This window comes from Eschscholzia californica, unplaced genomic scaffold (assembly GCF_041429995.1).
Source record: "Eschscholzia californica isolate CP2 unplaced genomic scaffold, dmEscCali1.0.p SCAF_4, whole genome shotgun sequence".
NCBI lineage: Eukaryota > Viridiplantae > Streptophyta > Magnoliopsida > Ranunculales > Papaveraceae > Eschscholzia > Eschscholzia californica.
This window is the reverse complement of record NW_028238461.1, coordinates 43,859,818-43,884,332: the sequence shown is the minus strand read 5'-3', so window position 1 is coordinate 43,884,332 and position 24,515 is coordinate 43,859,818. Positions and strand designations below refer to the sequence as shown.

At 36.7% G+C, this 24,515-nt stretch overlaps 4 protein-coding genes across 10 annotated transcripts; 2 read left to right on the top strand and 2 right to left on the bottom strand.

Annotated features, from left to right (window-relative positions):
- The first annotated feature begins 390 nt into the window (after positions 1-390).
- LOC147544957 (Pseudouridine synthase family protein) lies at positions 391-4,871 on the top strand. The gene is made up of 8 exons (XM_086672754.1): positions 391-946; positions 1,164-1,307; positions 2,392-2,652; positions 2,828-3,030; positions 3,538-3,616; positions 3,841-4,016; positions 4,116-4,212; positions 4,525-4,871. The coding sequence occupies exons 1-8, from the start codon at positions 509-511 to the stop codon at positions 4,540-4,542; spliced, it is 1,416 nt and encodes a 471-aa protein (XP_086528880.1). The 5' UTR covers positions 391-508; the 3' UTR covers positions 4,543-4,871.
- An 882-nt stretch (positions 4,872-5,753) lies between these two features.
- LOC147544956 (putative prolyl 4-hydroxylase 3) lies at positions 5,754-9,275 on the top strand. Of its 2 annotated transcripts, none has more exons than XM_086634701.1 (8): positions 5,754-6,178; positions 6,302-6,386; positions 7,120-7,217; positions 7,325-7,422; positions 8,018-8,147; positions 8,261-8,448; positions 8,603-8,689; positions 8,856-9,275. In XM_086634701.1, the coding sequence occupies exons 1-7, from the start codon at positions 5,967-5,969 to the stop codon at positions 8,674-8,676; spliced, it is 885 nt and encodes a 294-aa protein (XP_086490827.1). In that variant the 5' UTR covers positions 5,754-5,966; the 3' UTR covers positions 8,677-8,689; positions 8,856-9,275. The 2 variants fall into 2 exon arrangements, 1 of the variants encoding a protein (XP_086490827.1); XR_015223396.1 differs by having other exon boundaries at positions 5,760-6,178; positions 8,603-8,760; positions 8,797-9,275.
- A 1,413-nt stretch (positions 9,276-10,688) lies between these two features.
- Positions 10,689-14,896, bottom strand: LOC147544955 (chromatin-remodeling complex subunit). 6 transcript variants are annotated; one of them, XM_086632748.1, is made up of 4 exons: positions 14,668-14,896; positions 12,359-12,542; positions 11,684-11,751; positions 10,689-11,006 (listed from the first exon to the last, which is right to left on the bottom strand). In XM_086632748.1, the coding sequence occupies exons 2-4, from the start codon at positions 12,531-12,533 to the stop codon at positions 10,875-10,877; spliced, it is 375 nt and encodes a 124-aa protein (XP_086488874.1). In that variant the 5' UTR covers positions 12,534-12,542; positions 14,668-14,896; the 3' UTR covers positions 10,689-10,874. The 6 variants fall into 6 exon arrangements, with proteins under 6 accessions (XP_086488874.1, XP_086488871.1, XP_086488876.1 ...); XM_086632745.1 differs by lacking the exon at positions 14,668-14,896 and adding an exon at positions 13,283-13,648 and having other exon boundaries at positions 10,696-11,006; positions 12,359-12,539; XM_086632750.1 differs by lacking the exon at positions 14,668-14,896 and adding an exon at positions 13,283-13,504 and having other exon boundaries at positions 10,712-11,006; positions 12,359-12,536.
- Positions 14,897-17,083: 2,187 nt separating this feature from the next.
- Positions 17,084-20,713, bottom strand: LOC147544954 (LYR family of Fe/S cluster biogenesis protein). The gene is made up of 4 exons (XM_086632752.1): positions 20,574-20,713; positions 19,999-20,182; positions 17,481-17,599; positions 17,084-17,322 (listed from the first exon to the last, which is right to left on the bottom strand). The coding sequence occupies exons 3-4, from the start codon at positions 17,584-17,586 to the stop codon at positions 17,183-17,185; spliced, it is 246 nt and encodes an 81-aa protein (XP_086488878.1). The 5' UTR covers positions 17,587-17,599; positions 19,999-20,182; positions 20,574-20,713; the 3' UTR covers positions 17,084-17,182.
- Positions 20,714-24,515: the final 3,802 nt, after the last annotated feature.

Below are 24,515 nucleotides of genomic sequence, written 5' to 3'. Positions count from 1 at the left end.
TTAATCTATATAACAAATGACATAGGTTTTGGTGCCATGTCATAACTTTGGTTTATAAATCTCGGTCGTCCAATTTTCTTTTGTAAATCATGACCTTCTTTTTAAAGAGTATTTGAAAAGATAGATATTTAACACTCAAAATAACTACCCACTCCCTACAAATTCTCTAACTAATTTTCGCTCTTTCTTATTTTCTCCCTTCAAGCAACCCTTCAAACAACTCAATATAATTTCGGATATTATTTTTAACATATTTTTATTACTTCAATATCTGTATAAGATCAAAATATTTGATAATTTTGTATAACATAAATATAGAAATTTCTGTGCTCTATTGACACGGGCTATACCCCTAGTAACAATATAAGAGGTCTTGTATCTGAACAACACAAAGTGAAATAACAATATCCACAATCAGAAAAGGTAACATCCATGTTTTAGTACTTATTGATTTGGATATACACAATTGTTGAAAAAGTGACATCCATATCGGATTTGGTTAAATGGAATGGGAGTAGTTACTTATGCCTACATAGTTGGACAAGTCCAAACACAAGAAAGAAGGGAGAAAATGTTTTCGTTATCCTCATTTACTTGCTCATCATCTCCTTCAGCCAAAACACTCTGTAACTCTACCTCTATCTACCTTCTCCATCGTAACCCTAAAACTTCTAGGGTTTTCAATACTATCAAATGCTCTTCCTCTCCTTCTTCATCATCAGCTCAAACCTTAGTTACTGATGAATCTCATGAAGAACAACAAAACCCTACCGGCCATAGAAACAACTATGCTGGAATTAACTTAGAAGAGACTGTTACAGATGGTTCCGGAAAATCTAGAATTGATTCTTGGATCTCTTCTCGTATTTCCGGCATTAGTAGAGCTCGAGTTCAATCTAGCATTCGTTCTGGTTTAGTTTCTGTTAATGGCCGAACAATCAATAAGGTAATCAACTAGAGTCAAATTGTCATTTTTAAAATCTTCCCAAGGGGACTACTTGTTCTCTTTACTGGTTCATATTTTTATTAGCTTCTCTTTTTATTGAATTTCACATTGTGTTATTAGAATTCATGAAATGTGGTTTAAGTTTCTTCCTTACTAGAGAGCAATGTGAGAGCTAAATTTATGCTAATTGGGTACTTGATTTAATATTCCTAAGCAGGTTTCACATGTAATCAGATCAGGGGATATGGTGAATTGCACAATATCGGAGTTGCAACCGTTACGTGCTGAACCAGAAGATATACCTCTGGATATAGTTTACGAAGATGAGCATGTTCTTGTTGTAAACAAACCTGCACATATGGTAAATCTTTAGTTCCGAAACCTAATTTCTTTTTTTTTTAGATTGTCTGTAATATGGGATATTATAGGTAGGTAGTGTTTCAAGGCAAAATGATACGTTTTCTTAGTGAGGCTTACGTATCTTTGTTTGCTCAATGTCAACTTACAAAAAGAAAACCTTTTCTTTACTTTGTTTAGGGGACTTAGACCAGTTGGTCTTTCGTTTGTTCGGCACTTAATTTATAATTGTTGTAGCAAAGTAGCGTAGTATGTGTCTCTTTTACTTCTCCAAATCAACTGTTTTGAGGCAAAGCCTCGCCTCATCAAAGTGTGCAACCTTTAACTTTTTCCCTTTTTTCAATTTGATTCTTGAAAGTAGGAGATTTCTTGTTTTCATTCATCGGTCCTTCCTACTTCATGTGTTAACCTTCATCCTTAAATACACATCTGTTGTTATGTTATTGTTAAGTAACTAAACATTTTCTTAACTTTGTGGAAAATGTGTGGTTTTTCCTTGAGCCGTAAACCTTTTCACATCTTCTGCCTTTAACTAATCAAATGTTTGAACTTATAAAACTGAGCTTTCTATGCCTGTCTGGTTTTGTCATTCCATCTTCCTCTCCTAATGATTTGAGATACCGAATCTCGAAAGGTAATTAGGATACACTGACTGTGCAAGAAAAGTTATGAGTAGTTTCCAACTTGCTTTCTTATCATTTTGATAAGTTAAATACCTACACCCAGTGCAGCTTTTTTCCTTGTCGAGATGTCATCTGTACTTTGCGTTTTAGTCCATTTTTTTGTCCTCAGTCTACGCATGAAAGTACTAGCTCATTACTTAACTAGGATTTTGAGTCGTGAGATTGAATATTCATGGTGGGATCGCCAAAAACTTTAGAAGAAACTGCAATAGGGATTACTGAGTTTTCCATTTACACAACTTCCTCTTCTTTCAAAAGGATATTTTGTACCTTCACTAGATCTGCACGACTGCTTCAACTGTCAAATCTCTCTGTACGTGGTCACCTCATGATTGTATTTCTTGATAGATTCATTGTTGTGTACCGTTTGCCTTCCATAAAGTTCTTTTACTGCGTTACTTTTAGGTTGTTCATCCAGCACCTGGCAACCCTAATGGAACGCTTGTAAATGGCATTCTGCATCACTGTACACTTCCGACTATATCAACACTAAATAGTGATATATTATCCGAGACTGAGGATATTTCTGATGAGGAATGCGGAAGCTTTTCTTCGGGTCAAAGTTCTAGTGATGAAGTTATCTCGAGAACTTCTGTTGCATCAGTTCGCCCTGGTATAGTGCATAGATTAGATAAAGGAACCAGTGGACTGCTCGTTGTTGCAAAGGTCAGTTATATCCCTGGCCCCGACCCGTTACTAATATGTAAATGTATATTTCATCTATATGTATATGTAATATTATTTCATCTATTTGAAGTCAGAATCTATAGTCTACGACTATATTGGTTTAAGAAGCTGAGATTTTTCAACTCATTTCCACATTATCATCTCTTTGTGACAGAATGAACATTCTCATGCCCAATTATCTGAACAATTCAAGCTACATACAATCCATAGAGTGTACATGAGTCTAACTTCAGGAGTTCCTTCCCCAACTTCTGGGCGTATTGAAGTCCCAATAGGCCGTGATATGAACAACCGGATTCGTATGACTGCCATGTCAGGACCTCATAGCTGTAGACACGTCCGTTATGCTGCCAGTAGGTATTTATGTATCATTATACATTCTACTTTTTTTCCCCTCTGAAATATACGAGTACAAACATAGAGCAAAAAGTGTCTCATATTTCTGCATCAAAAGTGTTGTTTAATATGAAACATGAGATCACATAAACGAAATTAAAAATTTTATTATGTAATCTCAGCATGTTCTAATATTTCTGAGGTATTGATATGGTGCATGTCAGTGCACCCTTATTTGTGGCATCTTGAACTACTGCCTGTAACAAAAGTCAACTGCGATTACGGATCTGGCTGAAAAAGAAAGAAACAAAGCAAACCATTGTTTATGAATGTTACTCATGCATCTCGGTGACTGGCCAATATCACCTTAGAGATTAGACACTTACGTATCAGCACTAAGATTCTTATGGCTCTTTCGTCTATGACCCACATGAGGATACTGGAGAAAGGTCAAAGGAACCTTAGCTTCTGAGTGTGATAATTTTCAAAACTTCTAACTTTCGGGGTAATTTGGAAAATGAAAATCAGGTACAATGTAGTTGAAGTTCTTGCTGGTGGTGGTTCTGCCCTGGTCGAGTGGAAATTAGAAACTGGACGTACTCATCAGGTAGTTCAAGTCTTTCGTGTATCAGCTTGTTAATAATCTTTCTGAGGGAATGAATAAAAATGTATTTTATAATGCAACTTATTTCCTATGAAAGATTAAGCTCTTTCTACATCTTTCAGAAAGAATTGCTTGAACTGTTAAATAATTACCAAAATTTTTTTTACCACACAACACACTTCATGTTTATTGAAATTTATGTTACAAACAAAATTGTTGTGAAGTAGATCCGTGCACATGCGAAGTATATTGGAATTCCTCTTTTAGGCGATGAAGTGTATGGAGGAACCAAGGGCATGGCTCTCTCATTGATTAAACCCAGAATCCCTTCCAGCAGTCATGGCCAGCTCTCCAAATTGGTTGATAAATTAGAGAGACCTTGCCTCCATGCTTTTGCTCTTGGGTAAGAAAGGAGAACTCAAAACTCTTAATATTATCTCACTTATTTCAAGTTGATAGTTTGTGGGTACATTATTTCGTATTCCTACTCGAATTATTGTAGGTTTAAGCATCCACATACCGGAGAGAATGTGCGATTCTCATGTCAACCGCCTGCTGACTTTGCTGATACTCTGACTCAGCTTCGTAATTTCGATACGGTAAATTATTATTAATTCCTAACCCCTAAGTCCACACAAGCACAATTTTGATCTGCCAATATAAATCTAACCCTCTGACCCATTACCTAACACTTTCTCCCTACCTTATGTCGGTGGTTCCATCGCAATTCTGACATGCTTTATTTTATGTTTTAAGCACCTCACCTATTTGATTGTAACACATTTTTAGTTACCCTAGTAAGTGTTGCCGTGTTCGTGTTTGGTTACCGAAATAACTTTGTTCTCTAACAATATATCATTGATTTAGTTGATTGAATTGACCATTGAATAACAACCTTGCTCCTATTGCAGCTTCCGTCGAAGAAATAATTCAGTCCCAGCGGGTAATCAGAACTGTCGAAGCACTATGTCGACACCATCTAAGCTTCGTTCAAGAACTGCAATGGGTACAACAGATGCCTGTAATGGCAGAACTGATGAGGTTCCTAGTCAGGCCCAACATTCAGATCAACAGGAAGTACCGGCAACTGGGATCAGCTGTCGAGGAAAACTTAAACAACACATACCTCATATTTGACGAAGTTAATTTTTATCTTCGGAAATCCACAATTGATATGATGGTATTATATACCCAATATTTGATAATGTTATCGAATCCAGACTCTATTAATGAATAAGAAGGCTGAATATATTTATCAGATTTGAATTGGTATAGTGTATCAGATTGAGGGAATAGAGCTTCTGCTCTTCCACGCGGCTTAGCTGGAAAAAAAAAAATAAACAAAGAAGACCATGAGCTTCAAACTTGACAAAGTGTAGAGAATAAGGACAAGATGATCCGACAAAAACACCCCTCAGTTAACTACTCCACTATTATATATTTGTCAATTGATCCATTTTCATTTTTGTTATATCTAATGTGGCCTCTGATTCCTTGAAAAAGTTGGCTCTATATTTGTCGGAAGTTCCAAAATTCAAAATTTATTTTTCGTCGGTTAACTTAGCTCTTCAGTTTCGCTTCTCCTTTTTACCCTAATCTTTTCATTTATTTACTCCTTGCTTTTTCTCTATCTTCAAATCAGCCGTGGGCAATCTTCATCTCCTCTTTTTCTTTTCCACCCCAACCTCAACCCATCTCCTTCACCTCATTCTCTTTCTCTATACACTATTACCGTTTCAAAATCGAAGCCCCAAAGGGCTTTCCATGAACTTTTCACTGTCCACACCTTTTGGTGTAGTGGTAGGAGATCCCTCTTAAGCCCATGAGGTCTTGGGATCAAGTCTTGGTGGAAACAGTTTATCACCAAGATTTATTCCATGTAATTTAGACACTAAATATAGTAGATGAGTCTGATTTTAGGATCTTTGTAGTCGATTTCTCAAAAAAAAAAAAACTTTCCACCGTCACTCCGTCAGGTAAAACCCATAATTGGCTTTTCAATGTTGACTGCGGGAAATAGGTCAAGGGGTTCATTTGGAGTGTTAGACTATTATGGGGGTTAAAACTTTGAGTTGGTGACAAATTTGGGTCAAATTGAAATTACATCTTCTCATTTGCAAAGAAAACTATTGAAGAAGAAGTCCATCTGGACAAGACGGTGGAGCCGACGTGCTATGGCGGATTCAAAACTTTGAACATTTGCACACAGATAATAACCGAAAAAAGAAAAATATAAACGTAAAGAAAATACTTCTCCTCTTTCTCTCTCTAGAAAAAAACTTCAGATCTGTGTATTCTTCTTCCTCTACCCTAAAAGGAAGGAATTAGGGTTTTTTGGTTCAGGTAATCGGAGATGGCAATAATGGCGAAAGGAGGAAGGCATTCCCGGTCGGCGAATAGAAAAACTTCTACATACACTCTCGTATTAGCTATGCTTCTAATGCTCTCTTTCGTTCTTTTATTGCTTTTAGCTCTTGGAATTCTTTCTCTTCCAGTTAATAATAACGTTGAAAATTCTCAAGCTAATGATCTCAGTTCATATTCTCGTAAGCTTATTAAGAAGAGGTAACTAAGGAACAATTCGTGGCCTTTTTTTTAACCTAATTTTGATTTCATGATTTAATGGAATTCACTTACTGGATCTTGTGCAATTCTGTTTGTTGAAATTTGTTCACTTTCTGATTGTAGAAGTGCCGGATTGGGGGAAAGAGGAGATCAATGGATGGAAATCATTTCTTGGGAACCAAGAGCTTTTGTTTACCATAATTTCTTGGTAGGATTTTGATCTAATTGTTGAATTGATGAATGTTTCTAATTGTTGACGTCATTTTGAAATGATCTTGAAGTCTGAATTTTCTTGTTTGAATGTGTAGTCAGATTTGGTAGGTTTCTTAATCATTTAGCAACTAATTACTAGTAGTATTTGTTTCAATTGATCAATCGCACAAGTCATAAACTTTTTTGTAGATATGACTTTTAGGTTTTTCTGTTCCAAGTAAATTCCTAGGGTTTCCTTACTTCTATTGACTTTGAAACAATGCCTCTAATTATTGACTCTTAGTACCTGTTTAGATTAGTGAAAGTATCTATATGAAGTAGAAAAATGTTTTTATTGCCAATTCTCTATCACACCAGTAGAATTCAGAAACCATTATATCCTATTGACATTCTTGGGATTGGATGTTTCAGTTCTCTTCATCCAAGTGCCGTTTAAAATGTAGGAGCAAAAGATGTTAATAAGCTTATTTTTCCTGGATGCAGCCAAAGAAGACCTTTGTGATATTAAACAGGCTCAAGCACAAACCGTGCATTGAGCTTTTTAGTAGATATATACTGGCAAACGCTATCGTTCTATTAATCTTCCCATGCTTTACTTCTCATGTTGATTACTTGCTTTGTTTAGAAGTTGTCTATTAGCATTTCTTTTCTTTGTAAGTGTCATCGATTAAGAATTAGTGATAAGGACATAGAATAATAAAATTTGACTCGTGTATTTTCTTGAGCAGTCTGAGGAGGAATGCAAGTACTTAATTAATCTTGCCAAACCTCACATGGAGAAGTCAACTGTGGTCGATAGTGAAACTGGTAAAAGTAAAGACAGCAGGTTTGCTTCCCTTATCTTGCCTTTTTAGTTTAATAGGCCTTTCAATCTACCATTTTCTCTACTTTATTATGGAAAGATGTAGTTAATCGGTGCTTGCAATCTTTAAGGGTGCGCACAAGCTCCGGTACATTTCTCAGGAGAGGACAAGATAAGATCATCAAAAGCATAGAGAAAAGGATTGCAGATTTCACCTTCATACCTGAAGGTATGCGGGTCAGACCTTTGTTAATGTTATAGTATTTCCTTTCGCAAAACGTCATTAAAAATAACATCTTAATGATCTTAAAGATTATGAGAATAGTTTGACGTTACTTAGAGAATTGAAATTTGTATTGGAAGTATCAACTGACAACAGTATGAATAATGCCCTTTTGTCCAAGTTACATCAGTTTATCATGGAGAACCACCATTATCTATCAGAGAGTTTCATACTCCTGCTGTTTATGACGAAATTTTTAAGTGCCAGTCTCACATCGGTTGTGGAAGGGGTGGTGGTCATTTTGTAAGTGTGAGGGCGATCCCCACCTCTTGAGCTAGCTTTTGGGTGAGATACGCCCACGAACACTTTGGGACAAGCAAGGCCTATGGACCACACCAAGCATGTTTAATCTCTCCTATTAGTTGCTCATTATCATCATTAGTTTTGACATGATAAACAGTTATGTATTCGTTATATGTATCATGTTTAGGGGCCTGTAACTTGTTTCGGTCTACTGCTCTAGTGTAATACCTTGATATCGTTTGGCTCTTATATTTAACTACAATGCAAGAATTTATAATTCAAACTCGAAAATTTACAGAGCATGGAGAGGGGCTTCAAATTCTCCACTATGAAGTTGGACAGAAATACGAACCTCACTATGATTACTTTCTTGATCAGTTCAATACTAAGAATGGGGGTCAGCGAATTGCTACTGTTCTTATGTATCTGTAAGGATTGTATTCCTTTCATTCATCTAGATATCCGCCTCCTTTCCAAAAAGAGGTGTCTGATAGACCAGTACCAACTCTGCTTTTTTTTTGTTATGGTGTTCCTTTTATAGCTCTGACGTTGAAGAAGGAGGCGAGACTGTATTTCCATCTGCAAAAGGAAACATCAGCTCTGTATCTTGGTGGAACGAGTTATCTGAATGTGGGAAAAAGGGTCTCTCCGTTAAACCTAGGATGGGTGATGCATTACTCTTCTGGAGCATGAGACCGGATGCCTCTCTAGATCCATCAAGTTTACATGGTATATTCCTTTAACACTGAACGCCATTTCTGCAGATTATTCCAGTGTTGCATAACTTGTCTTTCGCCAATGAATATTATGAAATTCCTCTTCGACTAATTGGTCTCGCATTTGATAAGCTTCAAAGTGATTTCTTTATTCACTTCTGTTTCAGGTGGTTGCCCAGTGATCAAGGGAAATAAATGGTCATCCACAAAGTGGATCCATGTCGATGAATACAAAGTTTAATCCACTATATAAGGTACCCTCTTTCATCAAAGATTCCATTCTTTTAAATTTGCAGGTGACCCGTAGTGGTAAATACAATTCCTAGTAGGCAGCTTAGAATAACGATGTTGTTGTTCACAGAGGTTATGTAAATGTCTCAACTTTAACAAGATTTTACGTCTCTGTGGTTATTGTTGCAGTCTGTGTAGTAATAGTAAATGATGATATAGAGCGAAGAGCTGCATCCAAAGAAGAGATTTGTAAGTTTGACAGTTCATGTTTCCCTTTCGAAAGGGCAGTCATTAAGCTATTCATTTGAGAAATTAACCCCGCTGTCACTAAGAAAAATAAGTTTGGGGTTATTTATATTTTAATGAATATATTTTAGAGGTTGGTTAAATTATAATCGAAGCAAAATCTTACTTTCCACATACTATTATAAGAAAGAATATTTTGTAGTGTTATTGAGAATACTAGTTAGTTTTTAAATGTTCCTTGTTTGTCTATAGATCCCAAATTTGGGATAGAAATCCTCTCATAATCTTGTATTCTTGTTTCAGAGAAGTACATGTACAACTATTTAATTTACACGTGGTTTAGAACGGATTAATGTGTTGAAATTCTAAGGGTCACGATGCTTGGATTATAACTTAAAGCAACATGTAATCACTTCAACAAAAAAAAACAAGTATTAAAGGATACTAAACTGTTGAAAAATCTTAATTATTTCTCCCCGAAGAGCTCAATTCAGTCTCTTCTGTCTCTACCAAACAGGAATTAATCCTTTAAGAAGTGCACCTTCATCTATTGAAGGAGAGCAGAGAAATAAGTGGTAAGTGAACGTGAGTGAAGAATACGTCAAGGATAATTGGGAATCAACACTGGGTGGCCGCTCAGGAACCACCATCATCTGTGCACATGCGAAAGAACGTTCTGGACTGCGTCACCCGAAAGGGGAGTAGAATGAGTACGCTAACTTCCCTGGCTAGAACCTGGGCGGGCAAGTGAACTTAAGTGGAACAGCTAGAACCTGGGCGGGCAAGTGAGCTTAAGTGGAACAGCTAGAACCTGGGCGGGCAAGTGAACTTAAGTGGAACAGCTTACATGTCCAAGTCCAATAATCGTTATTTTCGCCTCAGTTTCTAACTTAGAACAAGGGACCATATCAATTTCAGACTAGAGGTGGTAACACTTCGGTTTCTTTGAAAGCATCTAACAACATCTATCCAAACAGGTCCATTTGATTTCTTTTTCTTGAACAAGCAAAATAGGTTCATTCGATGAATGAACCTCCGAAAATGAGAACCAATAATCCTTTCTTGTTGAAAATTATACGATTATTTCCCAAATAACCTTCAACTTTGTGAAGCTCCCTACTTTGTCAAAAATACCCAGATGACCCCCTTTTTCACTTACCGTTATAACACCGTTAACCAGTCAACATTTCTCTCTATTCCATCTCATCACCTCTCTCTGCCACCTCATCTTCTCACCACCTCATCGTCTTCTCCGGCAAGATCGCCGACCGGCCAATTTTCCGACCGGCGATCTTCAAATATTTAAAAAGAATTCTTTTAGAAAGGAGAGAGAAGATAAATTTTTTTCTTTAATACTTGAAGGTCGCCGAACGAGAAATTGGCCGGCCTCGGCGACCTTGCCGGAGAAGACGATGAAGTGGCGAGAAGATGAGGTGGCAGAGAGAGGTGATGAGATGGAAGAGAGAGAAATGTTGACTGGTTAACGGTTTTATAACGGTAAGTAAAAAAGGGGGGTCATCTGGATATTTTTGACAAAGTGTAGGGGTCTAGGCAGGAACCGGTCACAAAGTCGGGGGCTATTTGAGAAATAACCCAAAATTATACAACCATGAGTTGTTTTAACATCACTTGAACAAGGTATCCATAACTTGGTCCATAAACCATTGAAGTTACTTTAGGACAAGGGCAGCATTTCTGATAGCCAGATACCTCTGAACATACTCATTTGGGAGCATTCTTATACGCTTGCAGACGTCCGTTTTTGCATAATGCAGATTTGTCCTTGGGTCTATGTAATAGTTTAATTTTTTTGAACAATCTAGTAATAGTTTCTTTTGATAATGAACCTCCCCAAGAAGAGAACCAAGAATCCTTTTTTGTTGCAAATCATATAACGGTGACTTGTTTTTTTACATCACTTAACAAAATAGGTACCATAACTTGGTCGATAAACCATTGAAGTTACTTCAGCACTACGGCAGCATTTCTGAGAGCCAGATACCTCTGAACGTACTCGTTTGGAAGCATTCTTATACGCTTGAAGACGTCCGTATTTGCATAACGAAGATTAGTCCTTGGGTCTATGTAAGGTGCCTGCAGCAAAACAAGCAAATGTCATGAACATATATACATATAAACTTGAGTACCAATCATAAGAACTTTCGCAGAATTTCATGGTGACTTATTTCATGGCTCTTTAAATAATAGATATTACTGAGTCATTAACCAGATACAAATCTTAATACTAGTCCCGCCAGCACAAACCACAACATTTTCGACAGAATAATTATCCGGAGATGGTTGGCCCGGGGGATTAAACGAATAGCCCAAACTTAGTGAACTGGGGAACATCAAACTCAGAAAAAGAAAATAAGGATCTTGTTCGGTTTTACTTAAACACAAATATATGTTGATGCATGTGCCTTTATAGTGGTAAATGTGGCTTGAGGGTTAGCATTCTTGAAGCCATATCATAATGCATTGAAGAATATCTTATCATTCTCACAAAATAAAACCCACAGTCCGAACACAATGATATTTAAATGCCGTGTTCAACTGAAGTTGCACAATGATGATGTATATTCGTGCAATCAGTATTTATGATCTTGAGGAAGAACTTGAGTATAAATAAATTAGAAATTGATTTTTTTTTCTTTTTAACGATAAAAAGACAAGGAAACAAATACTAAGCACTAAGCAGTACTATTGAATGAATCATTATAAAAACAAATAGTATCGAGAAGTAAATTGCGGAGTTTAAGTAATCATACCTCAGACCCTGTAATATCACAAAACTTCTTCGATGGATACATCGAGGGCGGTGTCTCGATGTTAACATCTGAGGAGTGGGATAACCATGAAGCAGTTAAAAGCTTTGCCAACTTAGTACTTATATCAGTAATTTGCTAATGTTAAATGTATATGGATTGTCTACTGCGGAAATAAAGTGTTCTATTCAACAAAATTATTCACAAATCTGGCTCTGATTAAAGTAGAACTACCAGAGTCCGATATACTAGCAAAATTGGCTAATATTCTCATTCAAAACATATGCGAGAAAGTATTTCGGAGGCTGATATCCTGATGCGGAACCAAAGCATGTATTATGTCTGTCAAGGTGCAAGAGTTGTTGGAAAAACACGCTCAAGTAAGAAATCATCTTAGGAGCAAGGAAATAAATTTTGAAATATTTCGGTCAAAGTGACTGAAATATTTGTATTTCAATGCCTACCTAAGTTTCTGTTAACAAATGCCTTGTCGAGGAAATAAATTTCAAAATTTTGGTCGAAATGAACGAAATATTTCCATGTCCACTAAAATTTTCACAGGAACCGAAATTTCCCTCCTTGATTAGAAGCACTTATATCTCATTTTTGTCTAATAAAACTATGCACTAATGATATAATATACATATTGTCTAGAAATAAAATCTTGAACTAACTTACAGTTTGGTTCATTTGGAGAATAAGATTGATAATTTTCAACTTGAAGGATTTGCTTTAGATGTTTCCAATGCCTTCCTCTTGCTTGCCCTTTCGGGTATTTCTCTGATGTCTGCACCTTCTTGAAACTAAGATGCTGAGGCAACAATATATTTGATTCTATCACTTCCGCCTCCATCTCCTACTACTCACATTGATCAGAATTCAACAATTAATCAATTTTAAGACCAAATAATCAAGTCATTAGCAATCACAAGTCAAAAACTATTGACCAGACAAAGTAGAAAAAATTAAGCTGTTGTCTAAGAACTTCAATCCCCAGCCTTGCCCAAGAACCCTTTAGATCTACGAATAACCTAGTTAAGAATCTAGACATAATCCCCAAAGTAGACCGATCGAGTTGATGTTTGTCGGACTCATGATTTTATGGTCTGTATGTTAATTTTGCGAAAATTGGGAAGAAATTTCACTAAATCACAAACCCTTTGCCATTTATGTTTAACGACGGATATCCGATTAGTTAAATCATGATGTATCAAACTTTTTTGACAAATTCAAAATCTACGACGATTCACCCATATAAACAGATCATGTTTAGATATGATTTTGTTACTTAAACTCCCAGTTGTTTCTAATAATACATATAAAATCAGATGAAGCAAATCTGCACAAGTAGGAGAAAACAAACAAGAGCTATGATACCAGTAAAACCTAACTGGCATCAAAAGTTAGACTGTAGGGCAATATCTTATCAGGAAAATCACACTATAATGTATGAACAACAACAACTTAAATCCATCCTAAGTTCGATTTTACTGCATGTATATTGCCCTAATTATGAAATCACTACTAATTCCGAATGTAACAATTCCATCAAAACCACAACTTATTAGGTTCATTGAAAAAAGAAAAGATCTCGTATCTAACCTAATGGAGCAGAATTGTAGCAACGCTTGGGCGAAAAATGGAACCAAATCCCGCTTGAGTGAAAGAAATAGAAATTTTTTGGTACTAGGGTTGTACTGCCATAGCTGAGACTAGAGAGAGAGAGAGAGAGAGGGAGAGACTTCTAAGTTCTAACAGCTTAAACTTGTCGAGGGCAATCCAATCGAGTCGGGCCGTTTGATAAAATTTGGCCAATGGTAGGAAGGTTTAGCTTCCTGTGAGCACCGTAACTCAAAAGGGATGCCTCATAATTTTTTGGATTCTATGGGAATGGAAGTGCTTTCATTTTAAAATTCCACATTTCTTTTTCTTTTGGGGAAACATCACTTCCATATTCATCACCATCTTACACCACCACCACCACCATATTTTTCTCATATCTCTCCTCGTCACGCCTCTCTTTCTCTACTATCTATGGATAACTGAGACCCCTTCGTTTGAGACGAAGGGTCCTCAACAAGGGTACGTAATTTTGGACTGAAAGTCGTAAACGGTCCTCTTCGTCTGAAACCCTCTGATTTCAGCTAATGACGATAGAGAGTAGTATAAGAGAGGAAATCCACAACTACATTTTAAATCAACACGATCTCATTGAGCATCAATTCCTATGAAATCAACGAAAGGAAACTTGCAATTGTCAAGAAAAACAACCTTTCTACTTTGAGATTGCAATATATGATCATAGTCTAGTCAAATGGTGTACTCTTTTAGTGAAATCACCTAATAAACATAATAAGAAGCTGGAGAAGTGGTGATGATGGTCGAAAATTCGAGTGGAATGAATTAGACTTATTAATCATGAGTAGGTTAGGAAAATGATGTATAGGCAACGACAAAGAATTATATCGATGCATGTAACAAAATAAAGGGTAAGAAAATAGAAAATGCATATGAAAGTTGCTGATGTTGGAATGGTGCTCAAGTGATGAATTTTAGCGTTTTTCACAGAGAATTAGTTGTTTCGGTGATTTACTGTCAACAAAATTAAGTCTGCTATCTATTCGAAAAGCACTACTCTGTGAAAGATGCTCGAGTTTGTCAGACAACTCTAAAGATGATAAGGCTTTTGTTCAAGATATCGTAAACTATAGGGAGAAATAGAAATGGGAAAACTGTGTGAAAACTGTCACTGAAAGACTCTAAAAGATGACAGAACCACTAAATAAATAAACAAACTTATAAACAATTAAATGAACATGAATTAATCAGTTCTGAATCAAAATGTAAACTTGATCCTACAATAAGCCCTAATTATACAAATTAATAAAAGCACAAACTTGATCCTACAATAAGCCCTAATTATACAAAACCTATTAGGGTTTTCATTCAGTTGCAGAGACCAATGAGTGAAAGAGAGAGAGAGTTACCTTTATGCTGTCTCTTCGCTCCCTCTGGTTGGTCGGTTAGTTCTACAAACCAGTGTGATTTTTCAGTTCAGCTTCCGCCGGTTCAGAAATTTGATCCGACCTATAACTCTGGAATCTGATTGTTCTACACTTCTACTGATGAATTGGTAGTTCTAAAAGCACCACCTCATAGTGTTTTAGCGCCACTCTCAAGACCAAATTTGGAATAAGATGTTTTTTTCCAAACCATGACCTATTTTGTGTATCTATATATACATATATATATATATATATATATATATATATATATATATACATATATATATACATACATATATATTATATACATATATATATACATGTATATATATACATATATTATATACATATAATATATGTATATACATATATATATGATGTGTGTTCGTACTACGTTTTCACGAGCTCAGGGGTGGCCCTGGGCCAAAGCAAACAAAGCGTCGCTTCGGGCCACCGATTTTTAGGGGCCACCAAAACATTAATTTCTTTAAGAAATATATAAGAAGTCCAACTCTCGAAGAAAATTATAAGGGCCCCATTTAACAAATGTTAAGTAAAAAGGGCCACCAAATTTGATGATCTTTAAATGAATGGCGAGCCCTAACAGTTTGTTTGACTTATGAAACAAAAATGTTTTTTAGATATCCAAATCATGAAATCTCAATATCCCTTCCTTTCTTCAAGCCAAAGTGTCAAGCCAGACTGCTTATTCAATTTCTAGAAACAAAGTGTATTGTTTTTCGTTGTAAGTTGTTTAGTTTCAGAAGTACAAAGAAATATTTTATTTTCTATTTGAGTTAAAAAAGTTACCCAAGATGATGGTGATTTAAGAGATTCATGTGGTCGCTTTGAAACCTTTTTCAAGCATAATGAGTCATATGACATAGACGAACTAGATTTATTTTCTGAACTGAAACTGTTGAAGCATTTTTTACCGAATGAGATCAAAAGACCAATTAAAGTACTAGATTTTTTGAAAGATATGAAAGGTTGTTACCCGAACACATGGGTTTCTTATAGAATTATTTTAACCATACCAATTGCTGTTGCCTCTGCAGAAAGAAGTTTTTCTAAGTTGAAGTTGATTAAGTCTTATATTCGATCTACTATGTCGCAAGAACAGTTAAACGGGTTGGCTATATTATCTATTGAGAAGTATGTGGCTGTCAGTCTTGATTATTCGACGATTATTAGTGACTTTGCATCGAAAAATTTAAGAAGAACAAAATTTCAGTGATAGTAATTATCAAAAAAACTATTTTTGTTATATAAATTTGATGAAAATATTTTGTGGTACTTACGATTTTCATGTAATACATTTATACGTTTTACAATTTGATAGAAGGGGCCACATTTTCAGACCTCGCTTCGGGCCACCGAAAAGTCAGGGCCGACCCTGCACGAGCTATTTTGGTTAACCCTTTCAAAATAAAATATGTGACTTAGCAACTTATATGTAGTGATCGACTATGTCTTAGTAGTGCAAGTATATCAGAGTGACGTGATATTTAGATATCAAATCGTGTTTAACCTAACGGAACAGAATTCTGAGAACGCTTGGGCGAAAAATGGAACCAAATCCCAATTGGGTGAGAGAAAGATAGAGAAATAGGAACTTTTTGGTACTAGGGTTGTACTGCCATAGCTGAGACTAGAGAGAGGGAGGGACAGACAACTTGGTCGAGACCAATACAATCGAGTCGGGCGTCTGATAAAATTTGGCCAATGGTAGGAAGGCTTAGCTGTGGACCGTAACTCAAAAGGGCTGCCTCTTACGATTTTGGATTCTATGGAAAATTGGAAATGCTTTTATTTCAGAACTCCACATTTCGTTTTCTTTTGGAGGAAAAAAACCCTTTCATATTCATCACAATCTTCGACCACTGGTATGTCTCCTTGTTCAAGATATCGTAAACTATATGGCAAAGTAAACTCAAACACAAAATGGAAATGAGAGAAATTATTGAGTAAGAATGAAGAAAAGACGATCTAGATGATAATTTTATTAGCACGAACTCTACTTTCACAAGTAAATAACATATCAGATTCAACAACCAAAAGATTTATATGAAACAAAACTCCACTTCCTGTTTCAGTAATTCAAGTCTAGGAAAAAAGGATATATCAAGAAAAAAGATTTAACAAACTTTAAACTTTCTTTCTGCAATCTGTTCTCTAGCACACTAGAGCTGGATGGAAACCCTTTTCAGGGCTGGGAGGTTTATGAGCACAAAAGCCGTCATGATATCCACTTAGGGAGGGAGAATACTCACCGAAATTGTCCTTTCTCTTTTCTTAATAGAGATTTCCCCTTGTAATCGCTCTCAGCTGTGAAAATACAGTAAGACCGTGTGCTTAACACCACTGTTTTACTGTGTTCGACTTCCGAACATAGATATAAGGATGAAAACTCGATTGATATAAACAAAAATTCTGAATTTGATTAAGCGAAACATGGGAAATAAGGTACAGTGCTCTACTACATTGTCTACAACAATCAATGACCTTGCATATCAAGCATTTCATCTAAACCTTTTAATCTTTCTAGTCCTTCACTAATCAAGAACCGAATTCTCTGCTTGTCGTTACAATTCCGGTTGTTTTCCATCTCTTGTCGAATTGTATTTTTCAGGTCAGCTGTAAAAACCATTGACAGATCAAGTAAATCTCATCACAGATTACAGAACAAATTATGGAAATCTCGATTAAATTATGCAATCTATGATGGTCTAGGAGGCATACTGAGAACATATTACATGTACATATATGACGAGAGAGAGAGAAATGTTATTGACCTCTAGCATGAGGAGGAGCTCGTTCAGCAACCCTGAGTGATTGTCTGTAGAGTTTCAGTACCCGAGCGCGTAAAATGAAGGTCTGCAAGTCAAAAGAGGCAACCATAACCGGTTCTCTTCTGAAATATGTTTCTTCAAATCAGTATAGTGTATATTCAGATGAAATACAGTATTATCAAAACCAACAAATGTTTTTATTTATCAACTCCTTTTCAATACAACTGTGAACAATATTCATAAGAGATTGTATTTACAAGCCTAATATTCTGAAAAACGTCAATTGTTTAAAATAAAAATGATATTACAACACATATTTCATCTCCTTTGTCTGGAGATATTCCACAACTATGTTAAAATTAACATGATTTTATTGGGCATCAACTCCTACGGAATCCTTCATGTGCCAAATACTAAACGTTCACTGTTTCTTTATCTTCAGAAGGGACTGAATTATGTATGCAAATTCTCCACGACATGAGCTCGGTAGGAGCTTCGAACTAATAATTCTTATAGTTAAATTTATGTCAATGCAGTAAAAGCTGATATGAACCTTGTCTCGAAGGATATGAGAGACAAAATTTCTTTTTGGAAAAAATCATAACATTGTTTCCATCTACTGTATGTTTGTATATATAACCCTAAGCCCTGGGCTTGAGGTGGAACAGAATAGGCTTCTGCCAGCCAAAGAACTCAAGAAATTACATTACAATGTATCTATTGAAGCATCCCAAGATACGGAAAAATCTAGGAATGAACAAAATTTAACCAATTACTCCTCTCTACTCCAACGGTGAAGTAGAGTTTGGACGTCTTCAATTATTTTATTGTCCTAATTCTTGTCCCTTCGAAGCTTGCATTGTTCCTCACCTTCCAAATGCCCCAGATAACGGCTTGGGGGATTACCTACCGCATTTTCCTGCCTTGCTTAGGAAAGTGCAGTTCATCCCAATGCTGAAATGCCCCATGGGTTCTTTGGGGAGCACCGCAGGGGATATGCAAAACTTGCTAAGAAGAACTGCCACACAGCAAATGAAATCTTAAAATGAAGGGAGAGGTGAGGTACATTCTCATCCTCCATTTTGCAAAGACAACACTAATTGCATCTGCAGGAAAGTTCCTTTTCCACAGATTCTTGATATGGGTATCTGGATCCTCTAAGCCAATTGATGAGTCTTTGATAGCATTTTTTTTAGTGCAAGGCTCTCATCTTCCCCACCCTTCCAAACTAATTTGGCCTCCTTATTGTACATCACGATAGGATTGATCGGCTCTGGTAAAGAGATTGTGTCATCAATCTCCCAAGATTACGCCTTAGATGAAGATTCTATGGTTGGCCGTTGGCCATCTTGGACATTGCCAAGTGCTCCGACACCAAGCCCTCTTTATTACCAATGCTATATAAGTTTGGCATGAGAAAGTTTTAAAGGATTAGAGGAACACCAGCAGTCATGCCAGAACAGGGTTGATTCAAAGTCTCCACCTTTCTCATAGGTAGCACAAATCAACCAGAAGCTTCTTCTGGGATTACTGACAAGGGGTTTCGCCGTCTTAGTAAGACACACTTATTCTATTGGTATATATCCAATATGGCATTTTACCCCAAACTTGCCCCTCGATACGGCGAGAAATTTCTAAGCACCTAATCTGCAACCTACCTTCCAAAGATCTCTAAGCACATAGGAAAACCTTCACACCCTAAACCCTTCATCTTCTTCTTCTTTCCTAACATATAATCACACAAATCTAAATTCTATAACGCAAAATGTCCTAATAAATTTCGTCCGCGTCCAACTCAAAACCAATGACGAGAGAGGCCCTAGATGTTATACTTATAATCATGAGACTTCTCTTTACATATAGGACTGTTCTCGGACACTTAGCTATCTCCTGTGCATAAAAGTTAGACAAATAAATAGCTCTAATCATCGAAAACATGGCACTACTCTGCCAATTCCAAGTCCAACCAAAACCACTTATTAGTGAACAAAGGAGTATCCAAATCAATCTGGAAGCCAGAACCCAGACATTTACTGTGTGAAAATTGTCACTGAAAGACTCTAAAAACATGACATAACCACTAAATAAATAAACTTATAAACAATTAAATGAACATGAATTAATCAGTTCTGAATCATTCTTAGTTTTTCTTTTATCAAAATTCTATATGGGTTTCAGGCAACATTCAAGATCAATACTTTACAGAGAGCTAAACGTATAACTGTCTCTCCCAAATTCTTAGCATTGAATTAGATTGATTGCACACATCAAAATATAAACTTGATCCTACAATAAGCTCTCTTTACACAAATTAATAAAAACACAAACTTCAAATTACCCAAAATCTATCAGTAATTTGAATAAGAAGCTTCAAATTTCCCCCAAGTTAAATGAAGTAAGTTAGGGTTTTCATTTAAAAGAACCACTCTTTCTATTTAAGCATGTTAGGAGTTTCATTCAGTTGAAAGAGAACAATGGGAGAGAGAGAGAGAGAGAGAGAGAGAGAGAGAGAGAGAGATACCTTTATGCTGTTTCTTCCCCTTCCCTCTGGTTGGTCGGCTAGGTCTACAAACCGGTGTGATTTTTCAGTTCAGCTTTCGCCGGTTCTCAAATTTCAACCGATCTATAACTCTTGGAATCCCATTGTTCTATTGAGCCAACATACATGATATAAGTCCACCACCTATTCGGTGGTAGGACATTCCCTTGAGCATCTCCAATGCAAAATTCAAAAAAATCTCTATTCATTCTACGTGTCAAGTTCCAATTGAGATTCTCACTCCTAGGTGGCGTCAATAAAAATCCTCAACTTTTTTGTGTCTCCAATGCAAAACTCGAAACTTATCTTATTTACTTATGTGTCATAGTTATTTTTATAAATAAATAATTAGTTATTTTAGAAAATATAGAAGACTCGATTTCTAATGGTTGAAAATCAAATATTGATGAGGTGGACAATTAGAGATATCTCAAGAGGACACTCTAGAAATAGAGATCCAAATAGAGTGTTGCATTGGAGATGGTGTTTAAGAAAAAACTCTAAAAATCCTAAGTGGCACTTAAAGTTTCTAAGATTGAGTGTTGCATTGGAGATGCTCTAAGCCCATGAGATATTGGGATCGAATCTCGGTATTTATCATCTAGATGCACTAAATAAATGTAGATGTTTGTCAGAATTTATCACTAAGAGGAGCTAATAAAAGTAACTAAGAAAAAAGTTATTGAAGAAATTTGTCGAAAAAATTCAAAGCCAAATGACGTTATTTATAGTGGAAGAAGAATATCAAGGGACCCTCACAAAGAGAGAAAGACGTTAAAGAAAGAAGGAAAAAAGTAACCTCAGTAACACACCAAGTCATAATGATTGGGCGTCAAATCGCGGCTGAAGACTGACCAAGTTAGAGAATAGAATTAATGAGACTCGACAAGACTCATTAGCCCCTGCAATTAAAAGACGCCACCTACCCCACGCATGACAACAAAGGTAACATGGCGGTTACCCAAAAGATCAACGCCGAAAGCGCGTGATCAGAAGATCAAACATGTGACATCACAAAATTAAGCATGAAAGTAGAAGTTTATCTCCTCAGGCACAAAATCAAAATGTGTCACGCGTAATCCGATACGTGGCTATACCTTTGGAATCCACCACCTGGCCTGCTCAGACTGAAGCGGCCCCAACAAACAAAAATTGCATCAGCACAGTTACAAGAGACAAGGCTTCGAAACAGCTCAGGCAAGATCGCCCCTTGAACACAGAGCTCAATAAATCAAGAGAATTATCGAGCTTCACAAAACAACTCTGGTCCAGGTATACCTATTATCTTCAACCTTATTTAAGATATTTAATGTCAAAACTTGAGAGTCACTTCTACTCCTTAGTTTCTCTGCTTTCGAGTAAGGAGTTGCGAGACTGGTGATGATGCACAAAATGTCCAGACGTTGGCTAACATCAATAAGTTAAGAATAGACCAGAAGTCCAACGAGTCAACTCGGCTTAAGGCAACATAATTGTTGGACCTTCAACGCTCCGTCACCTACGCCCAGAACTGGGAGGTCGGCCAGGACCAACTAAGGGGTTCCAGCACTGTTTCGCCCACAACACAGTCATATCAGCCTTGGGATTCTCAAAGGAACAAGGGTGGTCCACGTAAGCAAGGTTGATGCCTTACGCCTTAAACTGGGAAGGTAGAAGCGCCACATGCTTATTGACTTAATCCCGATATCTTCTTAAAGATCTCAGACAATTAAAGATCTTAAGTGTTTAAGCAAACTTGGACTTCATGAGTCTCAAAAGAGGAAACATCTCCTCGAAGATTTATCACCTCGGTCGGATATCTACGAAGTATCCTTGAACATAGGAACTTCTATTTATCCTAGATACGAGATAAACCAAAAGGAAAATCCTAACTACGATCGGTAGGAAACTTCCCTAAACGGTGGATCACAACCGCCTCATCTACACCGAATATCACAGTCAGTTTCAAGTATCAATTTTGCTTAGAATACATAAAAATTCATGAATGAAAATAATTTTGTAAGTCATTAATATGGCACAGATACATCAAAGATGTGATAAGCACAATAACCGTGAAATTGAACTTTTCGAAACAAATAGGTCTAAAGCCCAAGTAAACTACTGGCCTAAAGCCCAACGAACCACATTACTTATATCTTTTAGTAACCCAAGTTCAAACAAACCATGGATTCTGTCTCCTATGGTAATCGTGTTGAGATTCTTTCCTATATTGAAATATTTCATATAGTACCTTTCCTATATTGAGATATTTGGATATAGCAAATATTAGAAACTAGTAAAGATATTTGAAGGTATTAGATATTAGAAACTATTAGATATTAACAACTAATAAATTGGAAACTAGTAGTATTCTAACTCTATAAATAGAGTCTTGTATTTCTTTTGAAAATCATGAAGGAATGAAACAATTTCTTTGATCATTTTGAATTTGGTATCAGAACCAACGATCTTAAATTTGTTTTCTGAATTTTTTGTCGATTGAAGGAGAAAGAACCTTCATCTTCTTTTTTCTATCTTAGCTCCAAAGAAGGAAAAAAAAACCTTCATCAGTTTTTATTTTAAGGAGAGAGAAATTAATTTGGTATTAAAAAGAAGGCAAAAAAAAGACAAAACAATAACTTTAATTGTTATTTTGTGATTTATATTGTCTCACAATTTACAAGGCTTTGAGTTAGTGGAACACATCTTCTCAGAGATTCAGTTTCTTAAATTTTCTGATATAAACTTTTCCTTATAATTAATATAGTGGAAAAGATGGACCAGGCAATTGGTACAATTTTTCAGTCAAGAGGATCTTTTGATTCAGTGATTATATTGAATGAAAAAATTATGATATATGGTCTCAAATCATGGAGATGCATATTGTTGAAAAAGAAAAACTTTCGTTTATTCGAGGTAATTCATTACCACCTGCTGAAGATGACGTTAAATATGAAAAGTGGAATGCAGAAAATCAAAAAGTCAAGAGATGGTTGTTGATGTCTATGACTCCAAAAATTATGAAGAGATACATTCGTTTACCAACAACTCGTGATATTTGGAAAACTTTATCTAAAACTTTTTATGATGGATCCGATGAGTTGCAAGTCTTCTCATTGAATCAAATAGCTTTTTCCCCCAAACAGAATGGGAAGATACCCTCTGTATATTATGGTAAACTGCTTGAGATCTTGAGTGAATTAGATTATCGTGATAAAGTGACCATGGAAAACAAAAATTGATGATGCATAAATTGTCCAGACGTTGACTAACGTCAAAGAGTCAAGAACAAACCTGAAGTTCAACGGGTCAACCCGACTTAAGGCAACAGAACAGCTAAACCCTCAAACGCTCTGCTACTTACATCCCTAACTGGGAGGTCAGCTAGAGGTAACAACCATGTTCCACCCTCGACACAAACAGATCAGCTCTGGAGTCTCCAAAGGAATTAGGGGGGTCCACGTAAGTTAGGCCGATGCATCATACCCTAAACTGGGAGGCAGAAGCGTGCCAACAGCTTACCGACTCAATCCCTGAATCTCCTTAAGGATTCTAGTTGGCTACAGATTTTAAGTGTTTAAGCAAGCTTGGACTTCAAGAGTCTCAAAGGAGGAAACATGTTCTAGAATATATATCACCTTGGCAAGATATCTACGAAGGATCCTTGAACTTAGGAACTTTCATTTATCCTAGATACGAGATAACTACAAGGGCGAACAGTGGGAAACTTCCCTAAACGGTGAATCGCAACCACCCCACAAGCCTATAAAAGGGCCCCCCATCGTCCTCTACAGGACAAACTTTTCATACTCTCGACAAGCTTTAACACGATCTCTCAACCAGAAAGATCACCCCTTACACAAGTTCCCATAATTCGCCCCCCAAAAGGTTCAATCAATATTCAATCTTTTACTGCAAAAAACACCCTGCTTGTCTTGAGCGTCGGAGCGGTTTTCGAACCCTTTGCAGGTTTTCTCTCCAGGAATCAGGAGTTGGAGCAAGGAGCAGGAACAAGAGCAAGGAACGGGAGCTGGTGCTAGGAACAAAAAGAAGGAGTCTCAATCAACTTATCAGAATATTCGATCTATTTCAAATTGATCCTTTAAGTTTATTAGCATCAAGAGGAACAATATTTCTAATCAGAATATGAAGAAATTTATCTTCCAATCTCGACAGAAAGTAAAAGATTAGGGATAGGTATGTGGTTTCTGTTTGAGTTAGAGAGACTGAGGCAGAGAGAGTGATTAGGGTTAGTCTTTTAGGGTTTCTGTTTGGGAGGGACTCAGGTAGCGGGCGGGTAAAGGCGGACGGGTATCGGACGGATAGACCGGGTCGGAAATCGGATATGAGGGGCTATCCGAGTCCCGCCTCTGTAAGCCCGAACCATCGGGCTGGGTATGCCCGACTCGGGTAGCAGTCGGTTTTCGGGTGTAAACGGTTCGGGCGGATCGGGTCGGGTCTCGGGTTCCCAGACCGTTTTCCCACCCCTAGTCATGACTCCCCATCACTCTACCAGCTTA